At 38.9% G+C, this 23,978-nt stretch overlaps 1 protein-coding gene across 1 annotated transcript in view; it reads left to right on the forward strand.

The window, feature by feature from the left end:
* MRPS28 (mitochondrial ribosomal protein S28) overlaps positions 1–20,934 on the forward strand; it is a 64,880-nt gene extending 43,946 nt beyond the window's left edge. The window contains exon 3 of the mRNA XM_005426758.1: positions 20,639–20,934. Coding sequence (XP_005426815.1) covers positions 20,639–20,792 — 154 coding nt within the window. The 3' untranslated portion in view covers positions 20,793–20,934. The remainder of the gene's footprint in view (positions 1–20,638) is intronic.
* The last annotated feature ends 3,044 nt before the right edge of the window (positions 20,935–23,978 follow it).

Genomic DNA, 23,978 nt, shown 5'->3' on the forward strand with positions numbered 1-23,978 from the left:
GAAAGTAGCTGGTCATTTAAGAAGACTTGCTTTTGAGACACTTTGAGGCAAGTGCAGTTGAAAATCCAGCATTTCAGTATAGTAAATGCAGCAAACATTTCAAAATTCCTGAAATAAATATTTCTTTGTGCTGTTTGTAAAATACTGTCTTTTTCAAAGAATTTGTGTTACCTTGCAGGTGATCCAGATGAATGAAAAATGCTCATAAATACAATCTCAAAGTAATCTGCTCAACTTCTTTTGTAAATGATCATGAAATAAGTAGGAGTGAGATTGGGAAGCATTTTGCTGAGTTATTGATATGGCTGTTACTTGGGATTGATTCTGCCACCTCAGTTTGATTTTGTGCATTTCACTCAGCTCTCATTCCTTTCCATTTGCTTGATAATTGTTGGAAGAAGCTGAGATGGTCAGTCATATGACCTTATCTCTAAAACAATTTGCTATCAGGCTTTGCAAAACTGCGGCTTGGATAAATATATTCTGGTTCACCAAAGGCTTCTGCTATTTAACAATAAATAAGCTTTTTTTGGTGGTTTCTCAACTTCTGGCCCTCCAGTTTCCTGTTTGTTGATCTATGCTTCTTGCTGAAGAATGAACACTACTCACAGCTTTGTACCTGGGTTGTTCAAGCTTGAAAATGTTGGGGAAAAAAAAAACCAAAAAAATGTGATCATCCAATATCACAATCAAATAGCAGCATCTGGTATGACCCTACACACACATTGTAGTTTAATTAAAATCTGTCACTCCTTTAATACTTGTGTGTGTACACATGCACAAACCAGTTGACTGCTGGAAGTTTACTGCTGAAAGGGAAACTCTTTTAAGAAGGTATATTGTTATCATTGAATGTGCTGGTCAGTCATTACATAGAAGCTCTTTAGATATCAAAATCAGAAAATAAGTCTTGAAAATGCTGAAGAGTTATTAACTTACTTTTTCCCCCATTACTTAGTATGACACACTGTAGCAGCTTGATTTCGAGCAGTCTCACTCCCATGTGTTGGAGGATGGCATTTTTCAGACTAATACACTGCTACTCTGAAAAATCTAAACATTTTTAATCTTTTTGAGGATGCAGTTTAGTTACTTGTGTTTGATCTCAAACAGCTAACCTGTATATTACTGCACAACCTGTGCAATTACCGTGCAAAGCTGTTTGCTGTGAAACTTCTTATTTTGCAACATCCACAAAATCAACTAAGGATAAATCCCAGCTGTTTGAATATTAAGTTCTTTAATTTCACTAGTCCTCATTTTTATGTTGTTTTTTTTTTCTTTTACTTTGTGCAAATTTCTGCAAAATATTTGTTCTATACAACATTTTTAGTTCATTGTTACCTTGACAATTATGTTATGTATGAACTTTAAATGTAGCTGTAATCAGAGTGGTGCTTGAACTGCACTGTCAAATGACAGAAGTGTTATGAATTATTCTTTTTGCATCACAAAGATGGATAAGCATGTATTTCACATCCAGGCTATGACGACAGTATTCCAGGAACATTCAGTATATACTTCCTTGGTCTCTTACCCAGTCCTTCCAGCAAAACTAATTTGGTTTTCTAAGTGAGGTTCACAACATTCAAATTATGCCTGATAAAGCTGGGAAAAAACCACACTGAAAATATTATTTGGAGCTAAATCTGTTCTCTGTATAATTACACAAAACAAATGTGGGGCATTAACTGTTCAGGTGGCAAAAGGGAATCCTTGGAGTTCCCAGAGCCACCTTGCTGTCTCTGTTGCAGCACCAAGGTTGTGGCAGCTGCTGTCTTACCATGACCCCAGCTCTGCAGTGCCTGGTCCCCCACTGCCATTCAGAAATGATGCTGCTGGGTCTCTTGCCCACAAAAATTGCTCTTGGGACAGAGAATCCAATGTGCAGACAAACCTAAGTCCCCTGCCAGAGATTTTGAGTTCCTACCCAACAGAAATTGCAATGCTAGTTGAACACTAAAACTTCTGTGTGTTCTTTCTGGTTTTCACTACAGTTGGTGAAGCAAAGGCATCAATCTTGAATTTATTTGCTGTTTTATTGAGAGTTAAGTGTGGCGAGTTGCTAAAATCCTGTGTTAAATAAAGCTGACTTTTTAGATATTAATTTTTTATATATTTATACATTAAGTTTTATTTATATATTATAAAAAGTGCATTTCATAAATTAAAAATATTCCTATGCAAAAGTGACACTTTAAGGTTCAGTAGTTACTCCTGTATTGTCATGTCATGTTACTGGCAAGCTTTGATTGAATCTCCTGCCTATGAAAGGCAAAACAAATAGATTAGGTTTTGTAAAAAGAAAGTTAAATCAAGTATTTTAAAATTTCCATTTAAGAATTTTTATTTACAGTGTGGAATAAGTAGTGGCCTTTTAACTGTCATATTTTTATTAGTGTTATTTGTGTGCATCCATCAGTACTGGGGTTGAATAACCTCACCTTAACCAGCATGCTTTCTTCTAAGTTCCTTCTGGGATTGATGTAACTTCCTAAGTGTGGTTAATGCTGAAAGGGGACAGAGTGAGCTGTGCCCAAGACAGAGTCACAGACTGGTGACAGTCTGGAGGTGCTCTGATGCCAGGTACTGATGCACTGTGTCCTGGCTGCAGGTAAAGTTTCTGCAGGTGGTAAATGGTGAGCGGGCGCTGATGATCAGCCCTGTAGCAGCCTAAACCTATATCTACCTCCTGTGCTCTGCCCTGCTTGGGCTCTATGGGCATTTCATCACCCACATTATCTGAACTTGCTCCCAGGTTAAAGAGAAACTGAATCTGGCCTGGGTGACTGAATGCCTGTTTTTGCTTTGTGTGGTCATTAATGTTATAACCAACACCACTGGCTTCAAATGTGATTTATTACAGGCAGAGTATTTTAAAATGCACAAGTAAATCCTTTCAGAGTTGATAACATTTTAATGGAATTGACACATTAATAGGCAAAATCGTTTATGTGTGGTTTTTACTTTTCCCTATGTGAGAAAACTTTCAGAATGATTGTTTCCACCCCAAGAGTATTACAAATTGCTTGGACCATCAATACTTTCCTTAAATCTTTTGTGGAGTACAATAAACCTCCCTGTCCTTTTTATAGGGAGAGTGGTAGAATTTCACCTGCCATTTAAAATGCAGATAATACATTGTTTGGAGAAGTTTGTTTGAAAAGGTAGGTTAAGCTGGAGTGAGTCATCAGCAGGGTGCTCTCTGTGTGTGCATGTATCGGGAACTTGATACTGTGGGAAAGCTGCAAGGCGCCTTCTAAGGTGATGGAAAAGAAATACTGTACCACAATTAGTTTTACTCACAAACAAGAATGGGATTTTGTTATCGTGATCAATTGTGTCTCACCATGTTCCACCAGGAGATAAGCGCTAACAGGGGCTGGAATTCTTGGATGATAGTGGGAAAGAAAAGAGTAACAAAGTGAAAGGTACGGAAGCAGTCTTGAGATCTGCCCTGCTTTCCCTAACAAATATAACCACAGTGTCCAGCTTCTGAGAGAGATGCAAATGTTAAGCAAGTCCCTTTTCAGTAACAGAGCTTATTTGAAAATGGATTGGGTCAAGCCTGTTCTTTGTTTTATTAGTGTTACTGAATCTTCAGTATAAAGTTGGCATTTGGAAGGAGGACTGCCTTTAGTACAAGATTAATTTCTAACATTTTGGGTTCCCATTTTATTCCAGGCTTATAAACTTTGAATATTCCATTGGTTTTCATTTGCTTTAATAAGATCCCTCCAATATGAAACTGGCAAAACTTGTTGTCTTTTGGGGTAGGGTTAGGCAGCGAGATTTTCAGGGCAGCTTGGGAAAGAAAATCAGAGTAAAAGGTTTAAAATTGGAAATAAAAAGAGTTTGTGACCTGGAGAAGTAGATGGAAGTGTGACGGGTGGATGTGCTGGGCTTCCTTACATTTATTTCCACTCTGGTTCATGTATTCCACCACTCTAAATCTGCAGTAATTCACTGGCAGAATGTATTTAGTTTACTATTCCAGAACATCTTCAAAACCTGTTAGAATACAAAACTCATTCTTGTGAGAAACTAAAGGTGAATGTACCAGACACAATTAGTTGGCTGTAAAGCAGTTTCCTGCATCTATAAAAAGGCATAGTGAATTTTCTAAGTTTTTAAAATATTTGGATTATTAAAATGTATTTTCATTAATTTTTAAGAATATAAACATAAATGTTCAGTAGGATCTTTTGCAGAGAAAAATGGGGAGGGGACTTGAATATTGCTTGCATATTATCAAGGGCCGGGTGTAGAAATACAGATTGTACAGCAGTTGCAGGTGACAGAGAGAAAATGAGAGAGAATCTTAACAGCTTCTATTTTCCAGTTCAAGAATGTGGGAAATAGACCAAGGTGCTTGGTCTTCCAGGAGCTGGTATGAGCATCGGCTAGAAAAAAAATTTCTCACTGAGTGCTTGTATCCCACAACACCAACTGGAGAAACTTTTGGTGTCATTTTTAAAATCAAATAAATCCTGATAAGGGAATTATTTGATTTTAAAGGGAGGCTGCAAAGGAAACTATGTGGGAGTTTCAGTTAAAGTGTCTAAAGTTTGGAGAAAAACACAAAGAGTAGAGTGGAAATGTATTACATTCATAAAAAAGACTTACTGCTCTGAAAAAAAGTCCAGCAAGTGACAGATGTTGCCTCCTTACTTTGTTCATTTGTTCTTCATTATTTTACTTGTTGTGGGGGTTTAGTTTTGTTTTTGTTTTTTAGCCCCAGTTCAGCAGCCAGTTCTGCAGGCACATTGCAGAGCCGTCTGTGTAACCCCACAGAAATCAGTAAGTTTATCCCTGTCTGTGACATGAACCACAGCTCTTACAGAATTCAAGCACTAGTTTGCAAATATTTCAAGATTTGCTGTCTGTACACATTTGTACAATACCTAACACAATCGTGCTCTGGAACTGGGAGGATTTAGTAATAACCATGAGGGGGAAAAGGAAAATTCTCTAAAAATCAAATGAGTTTCTTGCAATTGACTTACATTTTAATCTGGTTTTATGAGCACTTGTGGCCGTGTTCACAGAGTTCCAGGAAGAGATGAGGATCTGACTCCATGTTTCAGAAGGCTTGATTTATTATTTTATGATATCTATTATATTTAAAGTATACTAAAAGAATAGAAGAAGGGATTTCATCAGAAGGCTAGCAAGCAAAGGAAGAAGAATGGAATGATAATAAAATCTTGTGAGTGACCAGTGAGTCTGAGACAGCTGGGCTGTGATTGGCCATTAATTAGAAACAACCAGCATGAGACCAATCAAAGATCCACCTGTTGCATTCCACAGCATCAGATAATCAATGTTTACATTTTGTTCCTGAAGCCTCTCAGCTTCTCAGGAGAAAAAATCCTAATGAAAGGATTTTTCATAAAATGTGTCTGTGACAAGCACTTACTACTTTCAATGAAAAATGGAAAATAAGAATTAAAAAATATTGTCTCTTCATACACAGATTCTGTATTAAGCATTTTTTTATATTTTTTTATTTTCTGATATTTTTTATTCATGCATAGAATAGGTGAAACATTTTTCTTTCACCCACTGTGAGCTCAAGTAAGTGCTCCAATTTTAGTCAAATATTTAGTTGTGTTTTATCTAAATGAGTCTTAATTTGGACATCATTCTTTGCAGTCACCTCTTTTCCAAGGTGGTTGGGATGGATATATCCAGTTCATTCCATTTGCTAGGATCTCACGGCTGTCACAGGATGTTTTAGGAAGGACACCCAAGTAGTTCCATGCACCCACTCATCTCAAGCCCCTCCAGGTGTGGGCTGGGTTTTGCAGTGCTGTGTTGTAGCCATGCACATCCCAAACTCCAGCAGGATGTCCTGGCTGACATAGAGCTGACTCTTCCCATTCAGGTATTATTAGACCTGGGTGAGTACAACCTTCTGAACAAAGCAGCTCCGTGTAAAAATGTGTTATCATTCTTGATTTGGCAGGGTCAGGGCTAAACTGGAGCTAAAAAATTTTCCTTGTCCTGAACTGACTCCCTGAAAAGCCACTTTCACTGTGCCCTTTGGAGCCCTGACAGTGGGAGTCTAGTGCAGCTGTATCGGGTTTGGCATCACAGAGAAGCAGTTTAGATCTGTGTGGTTGGGTAGTCAAGAGGCTGTCAGAGGTGTTTGGACTAATTCCACACCCAGGGAGCCCTGCCAGACCTGAACTCTGCACAGCTGAGTCATTCCTCTCTTCTTTGAGCTTCCTGAAGTGCTAAACTGGTGTTTCCAAATCCAGAGTAAAGTGCTGTGGACACCTCTCCAGATGACAGAACTGTTTTATTCCCTTGCTTTGTGGACAGGAGTTGTAGGAGCTCCTGTAACTCAGTTTTCTGTCTGGAGAAGGCACACTAAGAAAACAGTGCATACTGATACCTGAAAATTCTTTTTCTGATGTGCAACAGGTCTGTCAAAACCTGCCTATTTTGCTGAAGCATGTTGCTAGCAATGTGAGTGTTTGAGAGGAAGATTGAAAGGCTGAGTTTTATTCCAGATTTGCATCTCCTGCCTCCATTTTCCCCTTCAGAAGGAAGGGGATGTAATTTCAGACTCTTGGTTAAAGACTTACAAATATTTGGGCAAACAGATAATTCACTGCTAATTGATTCCCTGGCCTCATGCTCCCAGTTTTGGAGGTGCTGGCATTAAAGCTGAGGCATGAAGCTGTTTGAGTTAATGGTGTCTGTCAGATGATTAGATGGCACCACACATGCTGGAACAGAGTAGCTGGAGAATGGGCAGGAAGAAAATGAGGATGTGACATTAGCAGGCACAGCTCCCGGAAAAAAAAAACCTTACAATTTCTTCTGACTTTTGAATGTAGCCAGGAACTTGAACATATATTTAAATGAGACTGGGCCAGCCAGGACAATCTATCAGTAAAGAATTGTTGGATTGCCTAAATTTTAGATTAAGTAGGTCTTATAAAAACAAAATAAAAATGCTTACAGGTAAGTGATGGTCTTTGCCCTCTGTAGGGGTAATTTTATAATAATTTGCTTCCACTGGACTGGTTTTCATTGCTTTACAGCATTAATTTCATGGTAGTGCAAGTTTGCGGTTTAGATTCTCGTATGCTGCTCTCCAGGTGACTAACCCAGTATTCAGAAAGCCAGTAGTATTTGTACTTTTTTGTCTTATTTTTTCCTCCTTTTTCAGCTTCAGTTTGTTAATAATCAAAGCCCACGAATGCATCCATCATGTAGGAGACATTTTACTGTCTCTAGTTCAGCATTTCATTGATTTCATTATTACAGTCATAATAATCTATGGTAAAGGGACAAGTAGACCCAGAATCCCCATATTATTTGATGAAATGTGAATGTAGGTGTTTAATGCCTAAAGAAATTATTTCTGGTAAAAATAAATCCAGGCTAAAACTAGTCATGTGGGAGAAACTTAACCCTTTTCACTGGGTTTGGGGAAGAGCTGATAACTGTTGTGGCTGTTTGACTCCCTTGTTCACATTAAAAAATAAATTAAAAGAAGGAGGAAGGGAATGAAAGAACATTTCCTTACCATGCAGTCACACAAGCTATTGTCAGTGAGCTCCCTGCCCCCATCTCTTTCACCCAGGCACACACACACACACGCACACAAAAAGCCAATTTTGTGTCCTTCTGAGCACACAGATGTTCCTCTTGGCATCCCTACAGTATGGATAGGGGTTTTTTGCAGGCACAGAATGTGAGGCTTCTTTGTTGGAGACAAAGTGTTGCCTGTGGTGGGAATTGCTGCAGTGATGGGAAAGTATCGTAATGTATTGTTGGATTGCTGTGGTTTTTAGCCCAGTAGAGACAGTACATTAAAGTAGCTTTGTGGGCAGTGAATTGTTTGAGCCAAGCCTGGCTAATAACAGCCTCTCCTTGGCAAGCAGTCACACAAGGTATGGTTGGCATAGTTTGGATGCTCACAGGATTTGTCCCAGGCATCTGCAGCAGCTCTGCTGCCTTGAGTACAAGTTTCAGCAGCCGCATGTGGTGAGCTAATGAAAGTGCTCTGGCTATGGAGAGAGAGCAGTTGTACTTTCAGCTCTTCATTCTTCATTTTTTAGTGTTATGAAGATCAGATATGATACAGGCCTTCTTTTAAATTATTTTTAGGATATCTCTTGTGGAGGTTCTGAATAAAGGGTCTAAGAAAACAGCTTAGAATGTTTAAATTAATTTCTAAGTAACATTGGAAACTAATAGCATTAAGTGTTTGAGCTTGCATATATACAAAAGAGGCTTCAAATTGTTTCTTGTGGTAAAGTCTGCCAGAGAACATGGTGCTTCATTGGGCACAGTTGCTGATACTGTCTACCTAAAGCTCTGAATCCAGCTCTTCTGTTGTTGATGGTACCAAGCATGAGGAGCACAGGCCTGGAAGCTGGGGGTCTAAATTAAGATTGTTCATATTTTCATATTGTCCATTTGTTCATATAATTTTATTTTTATCTCCATTCTTCAAATATGCACTCATTTTGTCATGACTTTGACTCTTTTGGTTGACAGTTTTGTACTCCCATAATAAATCTCTGATGTGCAAGGTCTACCTGTGTAGATCCCATTGAAAGATTGCACAGTTTTAGTTGGACCAAATGTGGTCCAAAAAGAGCTTATAGGTGAAAAATTCCTCGAAGAAGCTGCTTCTAGGAAGAATTTGGAGGTGGGACTGTAGAGTAGAAAGTTACCTGATTCTGTATAATAATTATTAATTCTTTTATTTTTCAGTTGTTTCCTCTAATGAAAGAATCTCTATTTCTTCCCTTTTCCCCTAAGTACCTTTATCTATCTCTAATTTTCTCATTGTGGAGAAATATGTAATAATTCAAGTTTCTGTAGTTCTTTCATCTTTCCACACCTAGGAAAAAAACCCACAGCCTTATTTGGTATTTTTTCTCAGTCAAGGGAGTCAAACGTGTGTGTGTTGTGTTTAATAAGAACTTAGCAGTGGTTCTCTATTGAGCAGAAGACAATAAAGTGGTTATAGAGGAAGGCATAAGCCAAACGAGTGGATCAGGAAGATGGCTCTTGTCCTTGTACAGTGTCACAACAGTTGTTGCTAGTTCATTTCCAGGTGTATTCCCCATATTGAATGCAGATCTGCTATCATGATTACACCTACTTTTTACTATTTTAAAATAAGCTTTTTTCATCCTTGAGGCCTACTTCTTGTTTGTCTTTCCAATTTCACTGAATTGCATAGACTATACTTACTCTGAGCTTTTGTCTCTTCTTTCATTCCCTCTTTCAAAATTGTAAGCATGCTCCTGTTTCAATGTCAGTGTCCCCTAAACAGAATTCCCTTTAGAAACCCTTCCTGCCCTTCTGCTGTCTTTGGTGCTAGGAGCCCAGGACACATTCTGATGTGGTACCCAGCAGCTTTCCCTGGAGGCCTCTCCTTGTGTACTTCCAACCTGCAACTGCCATTTTTGCCTACATGTTTCTTTTGATTTATCCAACTATTAATTTCTTCTTTATTGCCTCCAAAACTAAATTTTCTGAAAACTTCCTTATGATAGTTATGTTCAGTGATCGTCCATATTTGCTTAACCTCAAGCATTATAGCGTTAGGTCAACCTTTGTAATTTCTAGTATCTTAATAGTCTGGTAATACCTTGTTTCATGCTCTTTTGGATGGTTTTCCCCTCCATTTAGCATTTGCAAAAGCTGCCCTTGGCAATCTGAGCTCACATTGCTGTGTGCAGCAGGTGAGTGGCTTATTGGGTGGCCTTTCTCACTGGTAATGCCTTGCCTACATCCACAAGGTTCTTCATGGATATTCTTTATATGTTTCCCTCATCCATTCCACAGTTTCACAAAGGACATATTTTAAAAATCCAAAACACATTTGAACACTGTCCCTCTCCTAATACTGATTAACATCTATTAATATATTAGGTTTTTTTTTAGCAGAAAGTGGACCATGAAATATTTGCTCCTCTCAAAGGCAAGTGTGTAGCATTCTGCAGAGAAGTGAACCTTCCCCGTGCTTCACACTCTTCCTTGCCAGATCTGGAAAATCAAACTCACAGTGTCAAACTGGTTGCATTTTTAAGGCACCATTCCCCAATAAGATTTTCATGTTGTCTCTGAATAGACTTTTATTAACTGTGAAAGCCATTGGAATGAATAATGCAAGTGTTAGCTTACAAAGAAATGTTCCTGACCAAATCTGAAAATGTTCCTTTTACAGGAGCACCATGAACTCTTTTTCATCAAAAAGTCTGTTCAGTGTTAGTCTGTGTTGTTCACTTATAATGTAAGTAGCTGAGATTGTTCTTGAGGCATTCATATAAATGGATACTAACAAGGAATTGAAATGTCAAGAAATATTATTTGATAATCCTTAAAATGTTGGGTAATGTTCTCTGGTGTAGAAATGCAGGCATTTTTTCCAGATGTGCACACTTGGTGATGCTTTGAGATGGTTTAAGAGCACTGGAAATAGTTAGGTTTATAATCTGTTGTTACAGGGGGACTTTTTCTCTGCCAGATCTCATTTTATCCTCTTTTAGCTTTTTCAGACCATACTGTCAGACATTTTTAGCTAAAATTGTTAGCTGAGTGTCTTGCCGTTGTCTGAGCAATCTGCATATGCTGCATCTTACAGACCAACTGTTACATAAATATGACTTGGCTTTTGCCACTGTTAACAGTAAGAATGACTGAGTTGGGAAAAAACTAGGGAACAAGGAGGTTCAGGGAAGAGGCTGGTATTTTTCAGCAGTCCTTTGGGGAGGAGCAGTCCTCTCTTGGCCTTAGCTGGTTGAGGAAGAGGAACCATGTGGTACCTCCTGCTCCTCTTGTCTTATCATCCCATCCAGTTCATCATCCTTTTCTCTCAAGCCCATCAACTGTCTCTACAGACCTCACCCACATTCTCCAAATTTGTACTCCTCAACCTCTATCTCCTCCAGACCCCTCTCTCCCTGCCCTTTCTTCCTCTGAGACCCCAAACCATTAGTGCCCAGTCTTCCCTCATCTTTAGCACCTTTTGCATCTCTCCTGTTGCATTCACTTGCAACTGAGAATTCAGGTATCTGCTTCAGCTGTTCAGCAGCTCTATTTTCTGTCTGTCTTTGTATGCCAGCCCTGACATTGACATGGTTACCAGCACTCACTGCCCCTGGAACAGCCATTTTAGCTGTCCCTATGTGTCGTCAGCATCCAGCTCTCCCAAGAAAAAAATAAATCCAATTTATGGCTATGATGAGGTTTAAATACAAATAAAGGCCATGTACAGCACTTTCCATCAGTGCAGATGGGAGCATCAGAGCAGGATTAGATGATGTGTCTGCAAAAACCTGCTGACAGTATGTGAATTATCCTGGTTTGCTGAGGATTCTCCCATGTGACAGCCGCTCCAAACTGCAAAAAGTTTGAGGATTGAGCACCAAAGCTGGGCAGGTTTTTAAATTCATTGTCATTGTTCCCTAGTTAGTATCATTACCCAGGTAGTAAGTGAGACTCTCATTTGAATTTTGATAAGAACCATGTCTGAATTATCAAAATGTACCAGGATGGCTGGTGCGAGGGGATTGGAATCAGCTGAGTGGGAAAACTGAGAAACACTGCCAGAAAAGGGAGACAACTGAACTTAGCTGGTACTGGTGAGAGAGAAAGTTATGATGGGGTAAGAAACTGAAAAGAAAGTGGATAAATGGGCTGGGACTAGGAGGAGTGAGCAGGCAGTAAGTAAGAGGGGGCAAGAAAATATGTCTGATAGTTTTTTGTGGAATAGAAAAAGAAGACTGCAAATGGCTGGTCTGAGATCTCAGGGAGACAGCGAGAGGCCAGAGAAGTTACAATGTAGGAAATGAAGAAGGTGTAGAAAGGGAGTAATACTGAGACCACATCTATGAAGAAAATAGAGACAGTGTTGTGGAAAGTGAATTTGAACTGTGGAGGGCTGAAGGTTTAGGACTACATGCATTAGAAGTATCTGACTGAGCCAAGGTCTCAGCATGGGAAGGAGAAGGGGTAGGAATTACAGTAGTGATTACTTGTGGAAAGATGGATAGAAGAATGTGAGCTAGAGCATACTTCACATGAGTTTGGTTTTTTGTTTCTTTTCCACTTGGGTACGTTTATCTTTCGTCTTTCAAGCAGTTTGCCTGGCTTCTGCTGCCTGTAAGCATAAAAGGCTATGAGGTTTTTTAATGTTTTGTAAAATCATTGGCTAATTTTTTATATATATTTAAATATGTAGTCTTTATTTTTTAACATTTTTGTAAGTTACAAAGCAATATTTTAATCAAAGTAGTTAATTTTGTAGTTTGAACAGTGGAAAAATATAAAAATTTGGACTAAAGACTCAGATTTCTTTTTTCTTTCATTTTCCTCTCAAGTTAAAGGAAATCCTTTACATTATAGACTGAGAAAGCAACTGGCATAAATTACTGTATGATGACATGACTATATCTGATACAAGTTCTTAGATGACAGGAGCCACCTCTTGCAAGTTTCATTTGTCAAAACTTACCTCTCTGTGCCATGGAGAAAAGGTTACAGCATTCATCTTTGATGTGATATGGAGTACATTTTAAAATACAGATTATTCTGTGGATTCCTTCCCTAAAAAAGGGAATGATCCTGTACCAGAAGTTTTCGGGAATGCAAATTGATTCTTGCAGATACTGTAGCAAAAATTACAGCAATATTTTTTTTTTTTTGCTTTTTGGCTTGTTCTAGTAATTAAATATTGGCTGCTTTGGGTTTTGTTTGAATTGAGGACAAGCATGTTACTGTTTAGAAGTGATTTACAAGTAAGAAATTCTACTGAAACTCTGAATGTCCAGACTGGAACAGAATTAGATTGAAATATTTGACCCCTGTGGCTGTATTCTTTTGCTGTCACAGACACAAATGTCATTGATTATTGATATCATGGTAATAGCAGAGCTTGACAGTGTCTTCACAATGGCTTGTTTGATGCTTTTCTGTGACAATTATAAAACAATTCTTGTCAGGCTTTGCATTTACCTTCTTTTAGCAATAGGAATGAAAATGTACATGTTTCATTCAGCTGTGTCTGTGCCACTTTCAGTCAGCTATCTGACATCTCAGTAGCCAACAGTGAAGACACAGGGAAGGGTGACAAGGTCCCTGCACTTGAGTCCCACAGAATGAAGCTGCCAAGGCTTGACCAATAAATTATGGCTCTGAACAGTTCCATAAGCATAACTAGAGATAATATTTTACCCCCTAACGATGGGGTGGACTCTCAAACTCTGCTGCAGGTACCAATCTGTTTAGGTTTTTTTCCCCCAAGTGTCCATACATGCAGTGACATTGGCGCTTCTGTAAGCTCCAGCTGTCCAGGGGGAATATTCAAGTGCTTCAGGGTGTTTTTCACGTCAGCATCTAGTTAATATGCCCAAACTCATTGTGTATTCATTTCCAATTTTTGCTTTAGATGGTGGTCAGTGTAAAAGTAGGGTTTAGCTTTGGACTTCCTCAGGTGCATAAAACCTGCTGGTTTTAAGGATGTTTGCCATAGGATCTGCTAATGCACTGTTGTTCCAAAATGGTAGGTGACAATGGCTGCTGCTTAAGTTGATAATTTCACACACTCTTAAAGCATTCTGCTAAATGCTTCCAAGAATATGAGAGGCTTTTATCTGCTTTTATCTAGCAGAGTAATCTAGATCTCTACTTCTATCTAGCAGAGTATAGCCTGTTTCCTTGTAGAAGTATGGATTTGGCAGAAGGAGCAAAAATAGTCTGAAAAATTATTAAGCAGGTGTCACAAGCAGGAATAGCTCAGAAGAAATGACAGCATGTTTGCTTTCTTAGTTCAAGGAAAGAGGAAAACAAATGGAGTAGGAAACAAATACAGCTGAAGTGGTAATGGGTTGATGAGTCACAAGAAGCGAGATTGCATTTTCTGACTGAATGTAGCCAGCAACCTTGGAGCATTTTTGTGAAGTGTTTGATTGCAGAGAACAGAGATGCTTTGAAAATCCTATTTTGAGCATCATCCCTTATTTGAATGACTGGATGCTGTGGTAATAAATAATGGATGAATAAAATTTAAGCCAAAAGGGACCTTCAGGTCATCTCTCAGGACTTCACTGTATCATGAGACATGACATTTCAGCAGGTTATCCTGCACTGAACTAGCTTGTCTGTTTTGACATCTCTTCAGCTGAAGCCATCAATGGCTGAAAAGTCTCAGGGCTTGGAGTTTTTTCTATTAGTTCATCAATATTTTTTGCAAATTGTCATCCTCATCTGCATTAGTTGGACTTCACTTTCCTAATTATTACAGGCTTTTCCCAGACAGATTTAAGCACCTTTTAATACCAGTATTTTCTTTCTGTGTAGACAGCTCAATCTTTTTAATAACAGATCAAGATCTTTACATGATTATTCATTTTTATGCATGTTTATTGTCCTCTCTTTAACAGCCTTTGAAGAAAGGCAGTCAGCAGGACACTACCCCACACCACTGCTCTTCCACCATCCATGTTCTACTCTGTGCCAAATTCACAGTACCTTTCTGCTGCCACTTTCTTCCATCACTGCTGTGTACAAAACTGAGATTTGGCCTTTTTGCCCAGCATTGCCTAGGAGCTCATTCAGAGGGGAAGGGTGTGTGCTGTGACTGCTGTCTGGACCTGCTGGATGCAGGGTTGCCATCCCCATCACTACATGTGCAATGTGTGCCTCGCTGCAAAAAGCCACTTTACAAGATGCAGATTTTTACGTAGAAATGTGCTGCCTTCAGCTTGACAGCAGTCTGCTTCTTTCATCCCTGTTTTCTCTGAACAAGAATTTTGTGTATACTGGCAGTGAGGGAGAAGTTTCTGAGAAGTGTTGTGCTTTCACAGAGCTCCTTCAGTGTGGGGCGTCACAAGGTGACCTGTACAAAACTCACACAGAGCTGTGCTCCTTAAGCCAGCTGTAGGGCATCCCTTTGTTGATGAAATTGAGACCAGTGTGGGCTCAGGCAGCATCTGGGAATGCTTCAAAACATTTTTAGAAAAAAAAATGGATTGTTCCATACACAGCTTTGTTCCACATCAGCTGCCCTGCTTTGCTGCTGGCTGCAGCTAGAGGTGGGTTTGCTTCTGGGGATGCTTTATCATTTCAGTATTACTAATGAGGAGCTATAGGGTGATTTTGAGTGGATTTGAAAGGTGGTAGGAATGGTGAGCACAAACTCTGGAGAGAAAGTGATGGTCAATTTATTTCACTACCTTTGCTGCTCTTGTATTTTTTCTGAGATTGACAATGTGGTGTCTTTCACATAATAAAAAAAAATAAAAAGTGAAAAGGTTTCAAATTTTGTAAACTGTTCTGTACTGTGCTAAGGCACTGAAATAAAACCTCTTGAATAATGGATCTGAAAAACACACTTTGAAATTCTCAGTGCAAAAATGAAAGGCATCAAGACTTCTGATGGCATTCACTGAGGGCACCATGGCTCAACTCTAACCATGTCTTTGGAGTGTTTTATATTAATTGATTTTGTATGGAAGATAATCCAGGGATTCCTTTCATTGCAGAAAGTAATCACTAGACTGTGCTGGGGGACATTAAAAAATAATGATGCAAAAAGTGTAAAAAAATCAAATTAAATTCTCTAAGTTACATCCTCAGTGTAGGAATTGAACCCCAGGTTTAAGAGTTGCCTTCCTACTCCTATCAGAAATGCACATTCCTGAAGGATGGGGCAGAGGGCATGGAAGAATGGACAGTGGATGAGAATGTTCATAGCCAGCCCTGCCAAGTTCACTCATCTTTGTATTGCACAGGTTATTGTTCCAAAAGGAGGCAATGGAGACTGAAAATCCTTAACAAAGTAAAGGATATATGAGCCAAAATATTCTGCTTGTCTCAAAATATCAGTCCTGTATTTTTATAGTATGAAATAGGAGGTATCTGTGAATGCACTTTTGAAACGAGTGGCAAATACCAGCCAAGACCCAGTGAGACTCAACCATTTCTGTAATTGCGTTGTTATTTTTGTAGTGATGTTTCCAAAAATAGAAGCTTTGTTGCCTTAGATTTTAAACTAATAACTTGAGTAGTTTTAATAGAAATAGGACTGCTTGCTAATTTGTGATCACATGCAGTTTTAAATACTAGATAGTTTAACAAAATGCTTTAATGTCTACAGCTATAATTTAGAGTTTGAATAAAGTTCTTAATACCATGTAGTAATAAGGATGCTTCCTTTGCATGTAAAATTGCACACCTGCAAAACTACTGTCCCATTTTCTTGGCTGAAATTGGTATAATTAGGATCCTCACTTTTAGTTATAGCCTCCTTGTTTTAACATGCTCATTGCTTTCCAAGGCGGCTCCATTTGTATGTATACCTTTGGCTGTAACCTGGAATGACTTTAAGTTAAAAAAATATTCCTTCCCCCCCCCCCATCTTTTTTAATTAGCAGGAGCTGAAATATGTCATTCAATATCCTCCCTCTTCAGTTTTATTATGTAAAAATTGGGGGTTTTTGTTTCTTCATATATCTTTCACATAGTAAAATTACTTTAAAATTACAAGTTTAATATCTTGACTGAAGAGTTTGGGGAGTTTTGGCTAAAACCTTTAATTTGCCATTAAGATTTTGAGAGATTTAAAGCTTCAGTGCAAAAGTGAAAGGATCAGCATAGAGACCAAATTGCAATAAAAGCGATATAGACAGTCAGAAGAAACTTCCAAGTCGCTTGATTCTGAAAGTGCTCACTGTTCTACTCATATGATTAGCAAAGACAAGACCTACTTTTTGTAAGTTACGACACAGTAGTTTGATATTTGCATGCAAAGATAATAGGCCCTGTTTCTAATGTAGCAACAGGACATAAACTTTAATTTTTGTATTTGTTTTTAAAATTTCTTTAGCACCATTAGCAAGGCTGTGCTGCGTGCTTTCTCTGTGCTGTTATATTCTGTGTTGCATGGGTGATGTGTGGTTGCACAGACTTATGGTTCAAATAAGAAAAAGGATTTTCATTTTGCTTCTTTTCTAGTTCTCCTCCAAGATAGTTCAAAAATCACAAAGAGCACTGAAGCAGTTATTTGGGTTGCCTCTAACTTAACTAAATGTCATATTCTGGAAGTGGATGTTTGAGGGAAGGTACACCTTGTACCCAGTGCTTTGCCTACTCCAGAAGAGTTGGAGAGAAGCCTGCAGGTACACATTTAAAACAGAGAAAGCTTTTTTGGGGCTCCTTGTTCCTTGGTTGAAGTTCAGGCAAAGGTTTCTGGTGGTGCTTCAGTGAGTGCTGTGGACACTGGCTTGAGAAGGGGCCATGGCTCAGCAAGAGCAGCTGCTGGATTCCCACCTCTGAATGCGGGTGTTAGGTGGGGTCCTTCCACTCAAAATTGGGGTTCCCAAAGGGTTAAAATTCATAGCTATTGTAAATAAATTCTATGGAAATGGATCAAGCTTTCAGTCTACTTGCAAAATGATTTTTTAAGTTCTAGAGAAATTCTTACACCTTCATTTATGAACATAACTAAACACCTTTGTCTACTTCTCAGTGAATTTAATACTTTTACCTGGCAGTAGGAAGTGGTACAGGGAAAACAGGGACTCCTTGGGAAATACAGTGCTTGGGGATTGGGTGAAGGTCAGTGGTACCTGCTGATGGTCATTGGATAAGATGATCTTGAAAACCAGCATTGTTACTTAAAAATAAAGCGAGTCCTTTTGCAAAGTGGAGTAAGGAGATGGTTTCTTTCCTTTTACACTGGTGTCCTGTGTCTCCTAGGCCACTATTCCTGAAAATTATAAAATGCCTGCTTTGTTTCTGGGTCCTGCTTCAAGCTTCTGCTTTGACCATAGGATAGTTTTATCAGTTTCATGGATAAATACTTTGTGGATAGAATATGATTGCTATTCATAGAGCAACCTATCATTTCCTCTGGCTCTAAAATGTGGTGGATAGACCATCACTGCATGTTGTGTTCATGTTTCTGCTTTTTCTACATCATCCACATACTCTTGAAGTGTTTTAGCTGTAGGGAACATCTGTCACAAACCCAAATGTTTATATTCGTATAAATTGGCAGTTTTGTCAGCTCCTCAAAGAGATGTTCATCGTGATCTTTTTGTAAGCAGATGTGCTGTGACTGGAAAAGCTTTTTTAATGATTAAGTATGATTAAAGTATCTGGAATCTCTACCAGTTACTGAAGCAGCATTGAAGACTGTGATTCTTCTTACAAAAATACAATTGCTTGGATTTTGCATTACAAATATATGCTAAAGTCATGTCTGGAAATCAGAGCAAAGTTGTCTGCAGACTGTACAGTGGGTAGAGCTAAAACTGGGGCAGTTGTGCTTAAGATTATTTATTTGTTTATTTTCTGTAAAATTATATGCATTAATCATGAGAAATCCAGTTTCTTCACAGATTTTCATATGGACTTCCCTGGTTATAAACAGTACTTTTAAAGGCTTAATTATAAAAAAAATTAGTTTCATACATTCACTTGTAGAACATCACAGTAGTCAAGCAAACTGCCCAAAATGAACTGATGCATGATGAAAGTAATACATTGTATTTCACTTACAAAGATGGAGATCAATATCTCTCCCACTGTGGGCTGTCAAATAGAGAAAGGACTTCTAATTCAATTTAAACCTCATTCAGGTCAATCTCTGTAGGAATGTGTTGGACCCTGAAGGTAGTGTTCTCAACAGCTTCCTGCTGTAGGTTACGAGTGAGCTGCTTTTCCTGTAGGAGGAAAGAGAGAAGAAAAAGGCAGAGGGATGACTGGTCTTTAAAAATTTGTTACAGAACCACTAGTGTTAGTCTTAAATATTATTTAAAATATATTAAGATTTTTTAAAGCAGCACAGAGTGCTGTAGTTCAAAGATCTGAATTTAGTGTCAGGTTTTAATAGTTTCATGCAGTCTTTTCAGTGATGTTTTCCTCTTCTTGGCTCTACTGTATATAGTATAGTTTCCTGGATTTCTACACAATTTGCCTATGTTTTCAGTGCTTTTTTGTCACACGCTTTACATTTATCCCTTCTTTTCTGTTTTTCCAACCCTCCTATTTTCTCATTAAAAAGTGTCTGCACCTTCTTTCCTGTTTTCAACGGACCATTTCTCCCTCTCAGATTTCCTTCTCTTCCTCTTATTTTCCCCTTTCCCTCCCCACATTGATAAAGGCAGTAAAGTCTGCTATTTTATGCTGAAGATATTGTTAGAGATCAGGATAACTTTATGGTTAGAGGCAAAGGCAATCCATCTAGCCAGCAGCTGTCAGTAAGGTGAAGGTTTGGTTCATGCTACAGAATTTTCTGGGAATTTCTCCCATATACCCAAATGGCTAAAACTACTAGTCAGCTGATCTTCATTTAAGATACTTCAATGAGGAGCTTTCCTCTTCATTTTCTCTCTTATCCCAAAACTTTTTTGGGGAGCTCTTCTCTCAATAAGCCTAACGAATACTGGAAGATACCATCCACTTTAAGATGTTATGTACTGTCTTTTGATTTCAGCAACACTGAAATGCTGCACATTAGGTTTTTAAATAATTCTCATCAGTTGTGAAACTTCTATTTTGAAATGTATGTATTTCACAGAGAAAAGGACAGAATTGATCCCTTCCAGCTATTTAGGTAACAACCAAACATAAGCTGTGTTCTGTCTTTGGTAGCTGTGCCATACTCTTCACTGCAGCAGTGGATGCAGAGATGGAAATGGTGCAACCAGACTTCCCTATTACATTTTTTCTGTTGGTAACTGGAGAATGTTTCAAACTGTCTCTTGCTTTTGCTCAAGGTAGTCAAGCTTGCTGCATCTTCAGCTCGTTATGCTTTGACTGGGAAAAAAAAAGTGCAACTTGAATTTTCAAAAGAAAAATAGTTCTCAATTTTATTGCTGGACTTCCATCAGTAGCTGTCCAGGTGCATTATAAAACCTGCTCGTATTTTAAATATCTTCACTAATTTGGCATTGCCATCTTAACACAGGGTCTGTTTTAAAAACACATTGAACACTTACATCTTCTGACTTAAAAGGAAAAGGAAAGAAAAAAAGCATAAAACAATAAAACCCAATCCTGTAGGCAGAATGTTTCATTACAATAGTTGTGGGGTTTCTTTTTAATTATATGTAATAAAAAAACTTTCAGATGATGCCCACTCTTTGCATGAGGGGATAAGACAAGAAGAGTTCCTTGCCTGAGGCCCAGGGTTGGAAATATAAACTGTAGTTAACTGGCATTGTACTTTTTGATAATAGCAATGTCACCAGTGATGTAATGATGGCTTCTCCTCCCCTTTGATGATATGTTGTCCTGCAGATAATTATTGGCATGATAGCAGATTATACAGTAAAATATTTTGATGGAAGACACAAACAGTTTCCCGTATATTAAACTGGTTTTTTGTAGAGTCTGCATTCCCACAGTGGGATCTGGTGGTGTCTGTTCTTCGATGGCAGGATTGTATCAGCAGAGACTGATGATGGCTCTGTGGAGCTACAGAGCGTGTCCCAGCAGTTTCAGAGCTGATGACATTACAACAGGATTGGACTTCATCACAGTGCTTGGTTTTCTGTGGGGCTGTTCTTAGATCTGCAGAGAGGAGAGAGCCTTAGGAAATGCAAGACCAGTGCTTAACAAAACTTACCTTCTTCCCCCTCCCTTTTCTCCACAGAAAATATCAGAGAGGAACCCGGGTACGCCTGAGACTGCTGGACCTTGAACTGACATCCAGGTTTTTGGGGGCAGCCAGTGACACAACATTGCTGGAAGCTGATGCAGTGCTTTTGGGACTTGCAGAGAGCAAGCAAACAAAGCAAAAGGAGTAAATTTACTGCAAAGAGATGCACTTTGTGCTCCAAAACTTATTTCATAAATTAAGTGCTTCCTCAGGAAATAAAAGAAAATTTTCTGCCCACTTAGTCCTGTAAAAATGTGATCAACAAAATACAATAAACACATTGTACCTAATTCTCGCTCCATTTTTATTCACTAATCTATCTAGCTCTTTGCCTTTAGATTTAAAGGTGAAGGTTAACTGAGCTTCTGTAGTTTAACTGAATGTGTTCATATTCTTGTGTAAAGAATTTCAGAGTTCATCATGCTATCCCAAAGGAATGTTGATTTTCCACAGAGGAAGTCCAAAGCTTGCTGTCGTGGTGCTGCTTTTAGGATGGTGCTGATGTTCATACAGAACAACATCAAGGATTTCTGATTTCCAAGTTGCAGTGCAGGCTGATACTGGGTTTACTGTCTGTTACAGTACATCAAACTTTTATCTCCATCTGCATGAGGAACTAGAGATTATTCTTGGCTTTAATCAGAGCTCCCATTTCCACTGCATGTGAGTCAGTTTTCTCTAGTGGTTCATAAAAGTGGAAAGAAGCTGTTTCAATGTAGTTGGCCAAGTGTAGGTCTTAGTTTTCTGTAAATATATTTAAGATAAATATAGTGGGTGTTTGAACAACCAAAGAATCATGCTATGGTATTTCCTGTATCTTTTTGGAGGTTTTGTTATCAAAAAACACTTCTTTTGATTTCTGATATATCCAAGCCTGAATTCTGCACAGTCATTTGTGATCTGCACAGTCCCTAGCAGGTGTGCTGAGTGAATGTGAAATTTGCCATTCCTACCACTGGGTTGCAAAAGAAAGCCTGTTTAATCTTAAAATATTTTTCCCAAATGTTGGAATGAAATGAGATTTGTTAAGATAGTATACCTTGTTTATCTGCAGTGAGTGTCTAGTGACAATGTGTTTCTTTTATGTGTATGTTATTCAGCAGATTGCACAAAATTCAGCAAAACACACACTGGCTTAAGCATGTATTACCCAAATCCACAGACAGCTCCTCTTTCTGCTGGGGCAGGCCACGTGAGCAGTGATGGAGCCCCTGGAGGATGGTGTAGCTCCTTCTGCCTCTCATCACTGGGTACACAGATATCTCAGAGGGAAGAGGAGGTAAGGGATCCCTGAAGAAGCAGGGTACCAGAGAGCCACTTCCAGGCTGCCACAGCTCACACATCCCTTTCCTTGCCTTCATCTGGGAGGTGCTTGGATAAGAGGGCATCAGTGCAGAAATGGGGAGCAGTTCTGTTAGATCACAGCTGGCTGGTGGGTCAGGTTGCCACCCAAGCTCTGTAAGTCTTCATATAGTCCAACAAAATTTGTTTAGCACAGTATACAAAAGCTTTAACCTGTTTATAGGTTAACCATTGTCAATTCTTTTTTAAAGGTTTTTGTATTTTTTAAACACATAAAAAGTAAAGCTGAAGTGCATTTTTACCTGTGTGCTTTTTAGCCATATGCACAGGGGTTTGATTGTTTTTCTTACACCTCTGGCTAAAAGAAAACCTTTGACCAAATAAACAGAAGAAAACTAATTTCCTACCTTTGCCCTCTCATAACTCTGAAACAAGAGGTACAATGCAAACACAATCAGAGAATTATTAAGGTTGAACAAGATCTCCATAATCATAGAGTCCAACTGTTAACCCAACACTGCCATCTTCACCTCTAAGCCATGTCCTTAAGTGCCACATCTACAATTTTTTTAACACTTCCAGAGGTAGTGGTTCCACCACTTGTCTGGGCAGCCTGTTCCAATGCCTGACATCAACTGATATGGGAAGTTTTCAAGATACATCTCATGCGTGGATATTTTTAGTATAATTTATATTTACCAAAATACTAGGAGGAATCTCACAGTAAATGCATAACCATTCTGAAGGAATGGGCATGTTTCAGCAGATCCTTTTATAGTTCTGCAAACTGAAGTTTTGTTTTTGAAATCAGTATGGATCCAAGCAAGAGAGAGGAAACAAGCAATATGAGCTTATTTTGTTGCTTTAATTTTGCTCATTCATCTCAGTGATTTTAATTAGGGGATTTTGAACATGAATTTCACTGGGTGTTAGCCTCCAGGTAAAGAGTTATGCTATCACTAGAGTTAGGAAAAGGAGGCCTTTTAAGAAGCCAGGAGGGATTTAAAATATCAAAGAAATCCTGTCTGTTGAACATAACTCATCCTACATGCTTGATCAACCTTCAATAAGAGTGAATTGGGAGGAAGTATATGGGTTAATGTTTTGGGGCAGACTAAGAGTTATTTCACAGTAGGGTAGCAGATAGTGATTTTATCAAACCTTCCTCTGGATAACCTTTAGAGAATTAGCTTTTGGAGGCTGTAGTGGTCACCATCTCAAATCCAGCTTAGTGTTCTATTTGGAAACCCAAGGGTTGACATAAACTGACCCAGCCACACAAATTGCAGGGTTGAACCTCTGATGGCTTTAGGCTGCTGCTCATCTTTGTGGCCTTTGGTGAACCAGTTGTGGTCCCAGTTTGCTGGAGGAGTCTCTGTTTGGGATAGCCCATTGCACATTGCCTCAGTTTGGCCCAACTCCCAAAGGCAGAGCTGCAAAGACAGAGCAGGGAATTCTGAAATGTCTTTGTGGTGGGCTCTTGCAATTGCATTTCATAGCTGTGATACCTGCATATACCAAGAATATGTGGAGACTACAAGTCCTTAACACAGAGTAAGAAACCACCAGCATTCATTCCTGAACAGCCACAATGGCACAGTTGCATGACCTCTGCCTATAAGACTATTCTTATTTTTAACCCCAGTCTTTTATCAGAGTAGAAATTGATAATGCAAGCAAGTATTTCTAGGGCCATCCATACAGAAAAATAAATGTGGACTCTTTTCTGCTGGTTGCTTCCTGTTCCCAGGGATTCCCTTTTTTCTTCATGGCCATATTCCTTTTTGCTTCTCTCTGCATTTTCTGCTGTCATATGTGCACAAATGTATTTACAAGAGCCGTGCACAGTGAAATCTCCTTGTCCACGTGCTGCAGATCCCTTGCATGTGTCTTGCTTTGGGCAGTGCTATCACTCTGAATTTTTGTTTGGAGGTCATTCTTATTTCAGGTAAGAGGATAACATGATGAACATATTAAAGCCAGCCAGCAGCTCCTGTGGCCCTGTGCCCAGCCCAACCACCTCCTGGAATAG

This window comes from Geospiza fortis, unplaced genomic scaffold, assembly GCF_000277835.1.
Source record: "Geospiza fortis unplaced genomic scaffold, GeoFor_1.0 scaffold25, whole genome shotgun sequence".
NCBI lineage: Eukaryota > Metazoa > Chordata > Aves > Passeriformes > Thraupidae > Geospiza > Geospiza fortis.